The sequence below is a fragment of the Macaca nemestrina genome, chromosome 11, assembly GCF_043159975.1.
Source record: "Macaca nemestrina isolate mMacNem1 chromosome 11, mMacNem.hap1, whole genome shotgun sequence".
NCBI classification, from domain to species: Eukaryota; Metazoa; Chordata; class Mammalia; order Primates; family Cercopithecidae; genus Macaca; species Macaca nemestrina.
The window spans coordinates 116,380,289-116,393,110 of record NC_092135.1 but is presented as its reverse complement, the minus strand read 5'-3'; the positions used below and the strand labels follow the sequence as shown (position 1 = coordinate 116,393,110).

The 12,822-nt window shown below is 51.5% G+C and overlaps 1 protein-coding gene across 5 annotated transcripts in view; it reads right to left on the bottom strand.

Moving 5' to 3' along the window:
* LOC105481209 (PNKD metallo-beta-lactamase domain containing) overlaps positions 1-12,822 on the bottom strand; it is an 80,581-nt gene that overhangs the window by 2,710 nt on the left and 65,049 nt on the right. For 4 of the 5 annotated variants that reach the window (XM_071073363.1, XM_011740602.2, XM_011740604.3 and 1 more), the window contains 6 exons: positions 4,082-4,197; positions 3,850-3,962; positions 3,225-3,283; positions 2,383-2,475; positions 1,862-2,025; positions 444-530 (listed from right to left, as the gene is read on the bottom strand). In XM_071073363.1, the coding sequence (XP_070929464.1) occupies positions 444-530; positions 1,862-2,025; positions 2,383-2,475; positions 3,225-3,283; positions 3,850-3,962; positions 4,082-4,197 (632 nt within the window). Of the gene's footprint in view, positions 1-443; positions 531-1,861; positions 2,026-2,382; positions 2,476-3,224; positions 3,284-3,849; positions 3,963-4,081; positions 4,198-8,382; positions 8,458-12,822 lie in introns of all 5 variants that reach the window. The other variant, XM_071073362.1, reaches the window with a different exon arrangement.

Here is a 12,822-nt window from a genome sequence, read left to right as displayed (position 1 = left end):
GTTCCTGGTGCCTAGAACAGAGTGTGGTATGTGCTAGGTGCACAGAAAGCACTTGTTAAGGATTAACAGAGATCTGTGAATGTTTTCATGCACTACAAGGCAATGGTTACATGCAGAGTGCATTTACTGACTTTTCCTCAGATAAAAAAAAGGCTATTTTCTGTTCTGGGCTTGGGCTGTGAACAATTAGACATCTCTCTGGAATGCCCTGGGGCCTGCAGGGCTCCCAAGAGGCTGAAGGCTGGCTGGCAGGGGAAGGTAGTGTGAGAAGCAGAGGTGTTATGGAGCCAGCACTCCAGGAGGAAGGGAGGCCAGAACTCTGCCCCTACCCCTGGAGGTGTAGCTATGCCGCTTCTGGGCCAGGAACTGGGCTGGCCTGCTTTCTAGGGGAGTGAGGGGCTGGGAAGGCCCTTGGGATAGGGAGTAGTAAAGGGGTGTCTCACCAGGCCACAGCAGGGTGTCATCCCCTAGCCCCAGCACAGTGTCCAGTGAGCTCAGCATGGTCTCTGCGTTGCCCTCAAAGGTCCGTCCTGGGTGGGGGTTGGAGGGTATGTCACAAGGCGCCAGGATAACACGATACGGCATAAGGCACACCCAGACAGGTGGGAACCAGCTTGCAATGCTCTGGTTGGCCACCAACCCTGACCGTGCCCTTGCCAGGCCCACCCCAGGCATCTATTCCTTCCTTCTCACTGGGAACTGAGCCCAACTGGTCACCCCTAACCAAGCCCATCTGAGGCCTCCGTTGCACACAGTGACACCTGAAGGGAGGGGCTGCAGAACCTTCAGGTTGCAGGCCCCAGGCTTGGTAGACGCAGGGCTGCTTTCCTGCAGAACACTTCTTCGCCTAGGCTGCCCTTTGGGATTCCATGCAGCCTGGGACTTGTGATCCTCACCCACCCCCTCACCTAGCGGTTCTAAACTTTTCATAACCTAGTTCTGCCAGTCACTGTATCAGAGAACCAGGCTCCACCCAGGGGAAACTAATTCCCTGCATTCTCTCATTCTGTCCAACAGCTGGAGCAAGTCTTTTTTATTTTTGAGACAGAGTCTCATTGTTGCCCAGGCTGCAGTGCAGTGGCACAATCACAGCTCACTGCAACCTTAAATTCCTGGGCTCACCACCAAACCTGGCTAATTTTTGTATTTTTTGTAGAGACGGGGTTTCACCTCATTGCCCAAGCTGGTCTTGAACTCCTGGGCTCAAGTAGTCCACCTGCTTTGGCCTCCCAGAGTTCTGAGATTACAGGCCTGAGTCACTGCTCCTGGCCTATAGTATTTATACTATTTAATTTGTGTGTGTGTGTGTGACAGAGTCTTGCTCTGTCTTCCAGATTGGAGTGCAGTGGCGCGATCTCAGCTCACTGCAACCTCTACCTCCCAGGTTCAAGCAGTTCTCCTGCCCTCAGCCTCCCTAGTAGCTGGGATTACAGGCACGCACCACCATGCCTGGCTAATTTTTGTACTTTTAGTAGAGACGGTGTTTCACCATGTTGACCAGGCTGGTTTTGAACTCCTGACCTCAGGTGATCCTCCCACCTCAGCCTCCCAAAGTGCTGGGATTACAGGCATGAGCCACTGTGCCTGGCCTATTTTAAAATTTTTTTGTAGAGACAGTCTTGCTATTTTGCCCAATCTGGTCTCCAACTCCTGGCCTCAAGTGATCCTCCTGCCTCAGCCTCCCAAGGCACCCCAAGGGAAGTCTCAAGGATTAAAACCAGTCTGAGTAACACAGATGGAAGTAACTGCCATGGCAACATCTGTGCTAAAACTAAGGCTTCAGTGCTCTCCATGGGACTGTGGCTGCCCTGGCTTCTGTCTCTCCCTCCTCTCCCAGTTCCTCTCTTTCAGGGGGACTCACCACAGCCAGAGAGGAAGAGAAGGTCCCCTGAGAAGAGGCAGGAGGGACCCTTGTAGGGCTCCCCATCCAGTAGGTAGACCAGATGGCCTTGTGTGTGGCCAGGCGTAGCCAGGGCCCGGATCTGAAGCCGTCCCACGCTGACCACATCTTGATGACACAGGGGACTGGGGAACAAGGGAGTAGGGGAGAGAAGGTACTGGATCTGTGCCATGCTGATCCCTGTCCCCATCCCAGGCCCAAGGGGCTGGGTGATTCACAAGAGGGTGGGCTCCCATACAAAAGCAGATACCCCAATGCCCAGGGTCTCACGTCCGAACACTCCCCCTTTCCTCTTTTGGGAACTAAGCCTGGATCAATTGGAGGATGGGCAGTGCCAGTCTTCAGATAGGCAGGGATTGGGCCAGGAAGGGCACTGGCAAAGATCCACCTGTTGATACCCCTGAAACACTTCACTGAAGGCTGGGGGTGGGGGAAAGGGCCCATGGAAGGGGCCTAGGACCTTGCCTAGGTCAGGGACTTACTGGGTGAGGTAGGGGATGCCGTCCTGAGGGCTCCCGTACACCCGACAGTCCCGGTGCCGCCGGCTGAGGTCACGGTTCCCTCCACTGTGGTCCCTGCAGGATGGCAGAGACAGGCAGGGGGCTTCAAGGGGCGACTGTACCTAAGCCCCCCTTTTTCCCACAGCATCTCCAGGCCTTTAGGTGCTGGGGCTGTGGCTTCTGGACTGAGCAAGTTGTCCACACCTCTAGGCCTTTGTTCAAGTTGTTCCCTTGCTCAGAACATCGCCCCCAACAACTCAAGCTGGCCAATGCCAGCTGATCTTCCTGGACTCTCAGCTCAGGTCATCATCTTTCAATTCTCCAAGTGGATCTGATCACACTGTACCTGGGCCTCCCATCCCTGTACCCTGTTGCCAACTGCTACCTGAATATTACATGCTTCTTTTGTGAAGACAAGGTCTCACTATGTTGCCCAGGTTGGGCTTGAACTCCCAACCCTCTTGCCTCCGCTGTTACGTACTTTGATACAGGGCTATCTCCCCTATTGGTCTCAGAATTTCCTTGATGGAAGAGTCATAACTTTTGCCCATGCCCAGTGTGCAGTAGGTATCTAATACATGCCCATGAAATGAAAGAGAAATGACTGCCCTGCCCTCCTCTGGGGCTTCAGAAGCTCGATAAATGGAGTGGTGGGAGACTGTCCCCTTTCCTCCCTCCCCGCTGCTGTCCAGGTGACTTCACGAGGAAGGTGGGTGCCGGCCTGTACTGACTTCTTGACTTCCGGCCCCGGCCGTCCTCACTGGGCCCAGTCCTGGCAAGCCCAGCTGGACAAGGGTGGGCCAGGGAAGACGGGAGCCCCTTACCAGTGCTTGTGAGTACAGAGAATGGCGACCAAGGTGACCCCTTCCTTTTCAATGGAAGCCTGCGGGAGAGAGGAGGTTTGGAGACTGGGGAGCAGGATGCAAGGGACACTTAAAGCAGCAGGAGTCAGGAGTGTGGGTGCTGGTGGAGAGGAGAGGAGAGGATGGAGAGATGAAGCGGAGGGAGGGGATGGGGCTGGAGGGGAGAGATCCAGGAGTGTGAAGCACGGGGCACATGGAGGCAGAGGGACAGACACAGAGAAATAAGGAATGGGAGGGAAAGACAGAGAGACCCAGATACTGACAGACAGAGGTAACAGAAATAAAGAGGGTCTGAAGGGGGCCAATGGGAGTGAAAGCCAGCCTGGAAACTCACTAGACCCACAGTCCTGGGCCAACACCCCCAGCCCTCTGGCTCTGCATCCCCCACTGCTGCTCTCCCCTTCTGCCCATCCATGCCCTGTACCTCCCTCCCCCAGGCCATGTGTGTGCACGTGCACGTGTGAACATGGAGCATATGGGATATATCTCACGGGCAGACAGACAAGGGTCAGCCCTCTCTAGCAAGGGGAAACTGCCAGTCCCCAAGGTGACCCCAGGCACCCCCTGCTCCCTGCCCTCCCCTCACCTGCACAGCGCGAGGGTCTGAAGGGTCCACAGCCACAGCCAGCTGGGCCTGGGTGTCGATGATGAGGTAGCTGTAGTTGTCCGAGAGGACAGGGATGGGAAGCACCTTCACTCCTGGGGACAGAGATGGGCTGTGGGCAGGGTAATAGGCAGGGAGCCCAGGGTATGTGAAGGGGAGTATGAGGGTGGGGGCACAGAATGGGGGATGCTGGCCAGGGGCAATCAGAGCTCACCATTGAAGAGGCGGGGCTGGGTTTTCGAGTGGCCTTTAGGATAGCGATTCCGAGCCCGGCGTAGCTGCTGTCGGTAGAAGAGGTACCCGAGCCAGGTGCGGGTGTACAGGCTGTACCTAGAGAGTGAGTGGGTGGCCTATGGTTAGCCTTTCTCCCTAGCTCCTCTAGACCCCTTCGTGATGCCTGCAGGCCCCACATCTCCATTCCTTTGGTCACCCCATGAGCCAATGCAATTCCACCCTCACTTATTAAGTGCCTACTGTTTTCCCTGCTTAGCACTCATGACAAGATGGAGAATGAGACGGACACACCTAGAACTTGCAATCTATCAGGGAGATGTGAACTGAGTAACTCACAGAAGAGAATTGGAAAGGCTGGGTGCGGTGGCTCACACCTGTAATCCCAGCTCTTTGGGAGGCTGAGGAGGGTGGATCACCTGAGGTCAGGAGTTCGAGATCAGCCTGGCCAAATGGGAAAACTCCATCTCTACTAAAAATATAAAAAGTAGCCGGGGCCGGGCGCGGTGGCTCACGCCTGTAATCCCAGCACTTTGGGAGGCCGAGGCGGGCGGATCACAAGGTCAGGAGATCGAGACCACGGTGAAACCCCGTCTCTACTAAAAATACAAAAAATTAGCCGGGCGCGGTTGTGGGCGCCTGTAGTCCCAGCTACTCGGGAGGCTGAGGCAGGAGAATGGCGTGAACCCGGGAGGCGGAGCTTGCAGTGAGCCGAGATCGCGCCACTGCACTCCAGCCTGGGCGACAGAGCGAGACTCCGTCTCAAAAAAAAAAAAAAAAAAAAAAAAAAAAAAAGTAGCCGGGTGTGGTGGCGCACACCTGTAGTCCTAGCTACTCAGGAGGCTGAGGCAGGAGAATTGCTGAACTTCAGAGGCAGAGGTTGCAGTAAGCCAAGATCACATCACTGCACTCCAGCAGGTGAACAGCAAGTCTCCATCTAAAAAAAAGAAAGACTTGGATCTCTTTGTTTATGTCTTTTTTAATCTAGCCCAGGGTCTAGCACCCCTGATGAAGTAACCTTTGCAGGGAAGAGGGAGTAGGAATTAGGAGGCTGAAATGAGGTAGGAAAAATATTTCAGAAAGAGCAGTGGTGGTCAAACTTTAGCATGCATCCTAATCATCAGAGGAAGGTTGGGTTAAGTGGCTCACGCCTGTAATTCCAGCACCTTGGGAGGGAAGGAGAGAGGATCACTTGAGCCCAGAAGTTCGAGACCAGCCTGGGCAACACTGTACCCTATAGGGTCTCTACAAAAAAAAAAAAGAATAGCTGGGTGTGGTAGCACATGCCTGTGGTCCCAGCTACTCAGGTAGCTGAAGCAGGAGGATTGCTTGAGCCCAGGAAGTCGAAGCTACAGTAAGCCATGATTGCACCACTGCACTCTAGCCTGCGTGACAAAACAAGACCCCTGTCTCAAAAAAAAAAAAAAAAAAAAAAATTCATCTGAGGCTGGGTGCAATATCTTACACCTGTAATCCCAGCACTTTGCGTGGCCAAGGCAGGCGGATAACCTGAGGTCAGGAGTTTGAGACCAGCCTGACCAACATGGTGAAACCCCATCTGTACTAAAAATACAAAAATTAGCTGGGTGTGGTGGTGGTGCATGCCTATAATCCCAATTATCTTTTTTGTAGATGTAGAGATGGGGTCTCAATTTGTTGCCTAGGCTGGTCTCAAACTCCTGGGCTCAACTAATCCTCTTGTCTTGGCCTTCCAAAGTGTTGGGATCACAGGTGTGAGCCACTGTGTCCAGCCTGAAATTCTCTCTTTTTTTTTTTTTGAAACAGAGTCTTGCTCTGTTGCTCAGACTGGAGTGCAGTGGTGCAGTCTCGGCTCACTGCAACCTCTGCCTCCCAGGTTCAAGCGATTTTCCTGCCTCAGCCTCCCAAGTAGGTGGGATTATAGGTGCACACCACCATGCCTGGCTAATTTTTTGTATTTTTAGTAGAGACAGGGTTTTGCCACGTTGGCCAGGTTGGTCTCAAACTCCTGACCTTGGGTGATCCACCTGCCTCGGCCTTTCAAAGTGCTGGGATTACAGGTGTGAGCCACTGCGCCTGGCTGAGCCTGAAATACTTTTTTTTTTTTTGAGAGGGAGTCTCACTCTGTCCTCAGGCAGGGGTGCAGTGGCGTGATCTCAGCTGATTGCAACCTCTGCCTCCCAGGTTCAGGTGATTCTCCTGCCTCAGCCTCCCGAGTAGCTGGAACTACAGGTGCCCACCACCATGCCCAGCTAATTTTTGAATTTTTAGTAGAGACAGGGTTTCACCATGTTGGCCAGGATGGTCTCAATCTCTTGACCTCATGATCCACCCACCTTGGCCTCCTAAAGTGCTGGGATTACAGGCATGAGCCACCGTGCCTGACCCTGAAATTCTTTTTTTTTTTTTTTTTGAGACGGAGTCTCACTCTGTCACCCAGGCCGGAGTGCGGTGGCCGGATCTCACCTCACTGCAAGCTCCGCCTCCTGGGTTCACGCCATTCTCCTGCCTCAGCCTCCCAAGTAGCTGGGACTACAGGCGCCCACCACCACGCCCAGCTAGTTTTTTGTATTTTTTAGTAGAGACGGGGTTTCACCCTGTTAGCCAGGATGCTCTCGGTCTCCTGACCTCGTGATCTGCCCGTCTCAGCCTCCCAAAGTGCTGGGATTACAGGCTTGAGCCACCGCGCCCGGCCAGACCCTGAAATTCTTAATGATTTTATCTTTGACCTTGTGTCTTGTTTTTTGTTTTTTTTTTTGAGGCGGAGTCTCGCTCTCTTGCCCAGGCTGGACTGCAGTGGCCGGATCTCAGCTCACTGCAAGCTCCGCCTCCTGGGTACACGCCATTCTCCTACCTCAGCCTCCCGAGTAGCTGGGACTACAGGCGCCCGCCACCTCGCCCGGCTAGTTTTTTGTCTTTTTTAGTAGAGATGAGGTTTCACTGTGTTAGCCAGGATGGTCTCCATCTCCTGACCTCGTGATCCGCCTGTCTCGGCCTCCCAAAGTGCTGGGATTACAGGCTTGAGCCACCGCGCCCGGTCTGACCTTGTGTCTTGTAAGTGGAGCCTGATAGGACAGTGGGACGTGCAGGGAGCAGGAGACACATACAGTGAGTGTGCTCCGTTCCTCACTTACCATACCTGTACAGAGTCTGCAATGCCTGTGAGCACACAGATCTGGGGGACGCACAATGCATGGGAGTTCAACAGGACTCAAAGCGAGTACAAGGTGAGTGCACACCTATGACTGACCCAAGAGGCCAAGCTTTCAGTTCAAACTAGAATGTGCTTCAAGTGCACAAAGAAGACAGAAGTGTTCTAAGAAACACGAATGATCAAGGAATTCTGCTGCATCCTTTCTTGCTTTTGTGTTATCCACACACTTATTATTATTTTTTTTTTTGAGAGGGAGTCTCACTTTGTCGCCCAGGCTGGAGTGCAGTGGCCGGATCTCAGCTCACTGCAAGCTCTGCCTCCCGGGTTTACGCCATTCTCCTGCCTCAGCCTCCCGAGTAGCTGGGACTACAGGCGCCCACCACCTCGCCCGGCTAGTTTTTTGAATTTTTAGTAGAGACGGGGTTTCACCATATTAGCCAGGATGGTCTCGATCTCCTGACCTCGTGATCCGCCCGTCTCGGCCTCCCAAAGTGCTGGGATTACAGGCTTGAGCCACCGCGCCCGGCCCTATCCACACACTTATGCTGCAAATAGCGATACAGAAAGGAAGGGGAAGATAGGGTAACCAATCCATCCTTTTCCTTTCCATCCTTCCTTATTAACTGGCAAGCCAACAGTGCTGGCAGAATGTGCACATATTAAGAATTGAAAGCCAGGCGCGGTGGCTCATGCCTGTAATCTCAGAACTTTGGGAGGCCAAGGCAGGTGGATCACGAGGTCAGGAGTTCAAGACCAGCCTGGCCAAGATGGTGAAACCCCATCTCAACTAAAACTACAAAAATTAGTTGGGCGTGGTGGCAGGTACCTGTGATCCTAGCTACTCGGGAGGCTGAGGTTGCAGTGAGCCGAGATTGCACCACTGCACTCCAGTCTGGGTGATAGAGTGAGACTCCATCTCAAAAAAAAAAAAAAAAAAAGAATTGAAGGCCAGGCGCAGTGGCACACGCCTGTAATCCCAGCTCTTTGGAAGGCAGAGGCTGGTAGATCACTTGAGGTCAGGAATTGGAGACCAGCCTGGCCAACATGGTGAAACCCCATCTCTATTAAAAGTACAAAAATTAACAGGGTGTGGTAGTGGGGACCTGTAATCCCAGCTACTCAGGAGGGTGAGGCAGGAGAATCGTTTGAACCTGGGAGGTGGAGGTTGCGGTGAGCCAAGATCACGCCATTGCACTCCAGCCTGGGCAACAACAGTGAAACTCCATCTGAAAAAAAAAAGAAAAACAACGAACTGAAGGCCAGGTGTGGTGACTCATGCCTGTAATCCCAGCACTTTGGGAGGCGGTGACGGGAGAAGTGCTTGAGCCCAGGAGTTTGAGACCAGACTGGGCAACATGGTGAGACCCCATCTCTACTAAAAATGCAAAAATTAACCAGGCATGGTGGCACGCACCTGTGGTCCTAGCTACTTGGGAGGCTTAGGTGGGAGGATCACTTGAGCCCAGGAGGTCAAGGCTGCAGTGAGCCATGTTTGCACCACTTCACTCCACTCTGAGTGACAGAGGAGACCCTGTCCTGGTGAGAACTAAATATATATATCCATGTATAAGCTAAGAAATATTAATTATGTCGTTTCTGTGATTCTACAGGAGTTAAATGTTCTTATATTTGTATTTAAAACAAGCATTGCACAGTATTAAGCAAATGGAAAATTCCTGCTAATAATTTAAATGCTTCTTACTTAGAATTACATTCAATAGCAAATTAAAAACATAACAGGTCAAAACAGATCGTACAAGAAAAAAAGCTTCATATTTTAGTATTTTTAATGACTATTTTTTCCCAACTATTTTTTTTTTTTTTTTTTGAGACAGAGTCTTGCTCTGTCGCCCAGGCTGGAGTGTGGTGGTGCGATCTTGGCTCACTGCAAGCGCTGCCTCCCAGGTTCATGCCATTCTCCTGCCTCAGCCTCCTGAGTAGCTGGGACTACAGGCACCTGCCACCATGCCTGGCTATTTTTTTTTTTTTTAAGTAAAGACAGGGTTTCACCATGTTGGCCAGGATGGTCTCGATCTCTTGACCTCGTGATCCACCCGCCTTGGCCTCAAAAGTGCTGGGATTACAGACGTGAGCCATTGCGCCCGGCTGACCCTAAGTCTCTACAAGGATTGACTGTATGTGGGAGCAGGTGCAGCCGCTCTTCAGACCCCTTAGGGAAGAGCTAGCTGATTTGTCCGCAAGCAGTTGGGTGAAAACCAAGCAGGTTTCCATGGCAATTTGTAGAAATGATTTAGGTAAAGTTTAATCACTGCACTGTCTGCTCTATGTACCCATGGGTTTATATTGACTGGCAATCTGGGCACATGATTGAAAGGCTTTGCCAACCTTTATTTGTCTTTATGTTCCTTTTTCGTAGGCCTTCTTTTTTTTGGTTTTATTTCTAAATTAGATTTGGCCAAGTTACACTTTTATTTCTTCAACAATATTTACTGAATCCTTGCTATCGGCCAGGCACTGAACACACACTGAGCAAGGCAAACTCACTGTCTTTGTGAAGATTCTATCTAGTAGGACAGACAGCATGATTAACATTTTTTTTTTTTTTTTCAAATGGAGCTTCACTCTTGTTGCCCAGGCTGGAGTGCAATGGCATGATCTTGGCTCACCGCAACCTCCGCCTCCCAGGTTCAAGCAATTCTCCTGCCTCAGCCTCCCAAGTAGCTGGGATTACAGGCATGCGACAGCACACCTGGCTATTTTTGTATTTTTAGTAGAGATGGGGTTTCTTCATGTTGATCAGGCTGGTCTCGAGCTCCCAACCTCAGGTGATCCGCCTGCCTTGGCCTCCCAAAGTGCTGGGATTACTGGCATAAGCCACTGCATCCAGCCTTTTTTTTTTTTTTTTTTTTTAAAGAGATGGGATCTTGCTCTGTCAGCCAGGCTGGAGTGTGGTGGCTCAGTCACAGCTCACTGAAGGCTGAAATGCTGGGGTTCAAGTGATTCTTGCACCTCAGTATCCCGAGTAGCTGGGACTACAGGCATGAGCAGACATACCCAGCTAATTATTTTTGTTATTTTTTTTTTTTGAAGAGAAGATGTCTTGATTCGCTTCCAGGCTAACACCGAGAGTTTCTAATACACAAGAGCACGTTCTAACACCTGGAGACCCTAGTCAAATCACCCAAGTACGATGAGAAAGAGTGAAAGAGGATATCTGCATAATCTCAAAGTATCTGCTTCACAAAATAACCACTAATTATAAAGACCATAGAAACCTGGCTGACTCCACCTTAAGCCAGTGATCAAAGTTAATCTCACCAGTAACAATATATAGACATCATTTGCCTCTTGGTATGATGTACCAAGGAGGGCACAAGATCATTTCTGTGGTATTTGTGCCAAAAATGCAAATCTCTAATTCTTTTTTGGGACTTGCTCTGTCGCCCAAGTCAGAGTGCGGTGTTATGATCCATAGCTCACTGCAGCCTTAATCTCCTGGGCTCAAGCGATCCTCCCACCTCAGCCTCCTGAGTAGTTGGGACTACAGGTGCGTGCCAGTTAATTTTTTACATTTTTAGTAGAGATGAGGTCTCACTATGTTGCCCAGGCTCTACTCTTCAAATGTATGGACAAGACAAAAGATAGACTGAGAAACTGTCCCAGACTGGAGGAGACCAGGAGATAAATGCAACGTGGGATCCTGGACTGGATTGCAGATCAGAGAAAGGGCAACAGCAGGGAAAAATGGTGGATTTGAGTAAGCTCTGAGAGTAGTTCATAGGCTAGTATTTATGTTAATTTCTTGGTTTTGATGACTATAGTGCGATTATGAAAGATGGCAGTATTCAGGGGAGAGAGGCATATGGGAATGCTATGTAGTATTTTGACAAGTCTGAAATCATTTCAAAATGAAAAGTTGTGTTTGTTTGTTTTTAGACTGAATCTTGCTCTGTCACCCGGGCGGGGGAATGCAGTGGCATGATCTTGGCTCACTGCAACCTCCATCTCCCAGGTTTAAGCAATTCTCCTGCCTCAGCCTCCCTAGAAGCTGGGATTACAGGTGCCTGCCACCATGCCCAGCTAATTTTTATATTTTTAGTAGAGACAGGGTTTCACCGTGTTGGCCAGGCTGGTCTGGAACTCCTGACTTCAGGTGATCCTCTTGCCTTGGCCTCCCAAAGCGTAGGGATTATTGGTGTGAGCCACAGTGCCTGGCCCAAAATGAAAAGTTAAAAAATAAAATTAAATAAAATCACCCTTTCCTCTGACAGACACCACCTTGCACCAATGCCTGAGTCCCGTTCCTGTCTTTATTTCTCGCTACATGGGCTTATAGAAAGAGCAGAGGCTCTGGCAACAGAAAGATCCAGGCTCCCATCATAGCCTGGCCCCTGTTGACTCTGTGACTTTGGGCAAGTCATGAGTTTCACAGATGAGGTTCCTCATCGATAACATGGCAATGCTGTGACTTACCCCTGAAGGACTGTGCGAAGATTAAGTGCCTAAAATAAGAAAACTAATGTAAAGCACTCAGCCGAGAGCCTCGCGGGTGGAAGATGTTTAGCAATTGTTGTTTCCTTCCCAAATTCAGCCAGGCAGTCCTCCCAGCTGCTAAAGCAGGGTCATGCACATCTGGGAGGGGTGATAAGCTCCCTGCCTCCGCTTACTAAATGCTGACTACATGTGCCCAGGTTCTGTCCCTAACAAAGGACAAGATCTGTGGAGGCAGAGACTGTGCACCAAGAAGCCGCAGTAAACAAGGCCCCTCCCTGTCACTCACTGTATTTGGCAAATACTGTGCAAGATGGACACAGTGGAGACAGCAGAAACACGGCAGAAGGGGCCCTGCCTTCGGGGAGCTTGTAACGTGGGGAAAGGGAGGGCCAACAGACATTAAACCAGAAACTGGATTAGTCAGCAAACTGCCAGTTAACTATGGCTGGGGGTGGAAAAGAGTGGCCGGAAGGGAAGAGGCCCTACTATAGACAGGGTGCCCAGGGAAGGCCTCGTGCCCAGAGGGTGACATTCATGCTGGAAACTGCAAGACCGAGCCAGCGGCATGGACGGTTCTGGGTGATGTGGCACCAAGGCAGGAGGAGTGTGGAATTTTAGGAATTGCCAGGAGGCCTCGGAGTCTCTAGGCAGGGCTGGAGGGACCAACAGTGCTGGAGAAGGGGTCAGTGAGGTGGGCAGAAGCCAGGCCGTGCAGAGAGTGGAAAATGGCTGGTGGGCGTTAGAACAGGGTGCACAGGATCAGACTCCCTTTCTGAGAGCTCACTGGGCTGCTGGGTGGAGAAAAGGGGCAGGAGGTGCCGAGTCATCCAGGTGGGAGAGAGACAGGGGTCTGGACTAGAGAGGGTGCTGTAGGTGGAGAGGGTAGGGTGGCAGAGGGATGGGAGATCTGTGCCTGGCTTGGATGTGGGCTAGGGACAGGTTGCAGTCCTTGCTGGCCTGAGGTCTTGATCTTTGGGCAAAGCAGGAGAAGGCAGGGCTGAGGCGGGGAAGGAGGAAGGGAAGGGGAGAACAGCCTGAGGACCTAGTGGCTCTCCCCAGCCCTGTGCCCCGCCCTGCCAAGGGCTTCCACAGGACTCTCTAAGCCACTTAGCTCAGGTGCTTCCTCCATCTGCCTG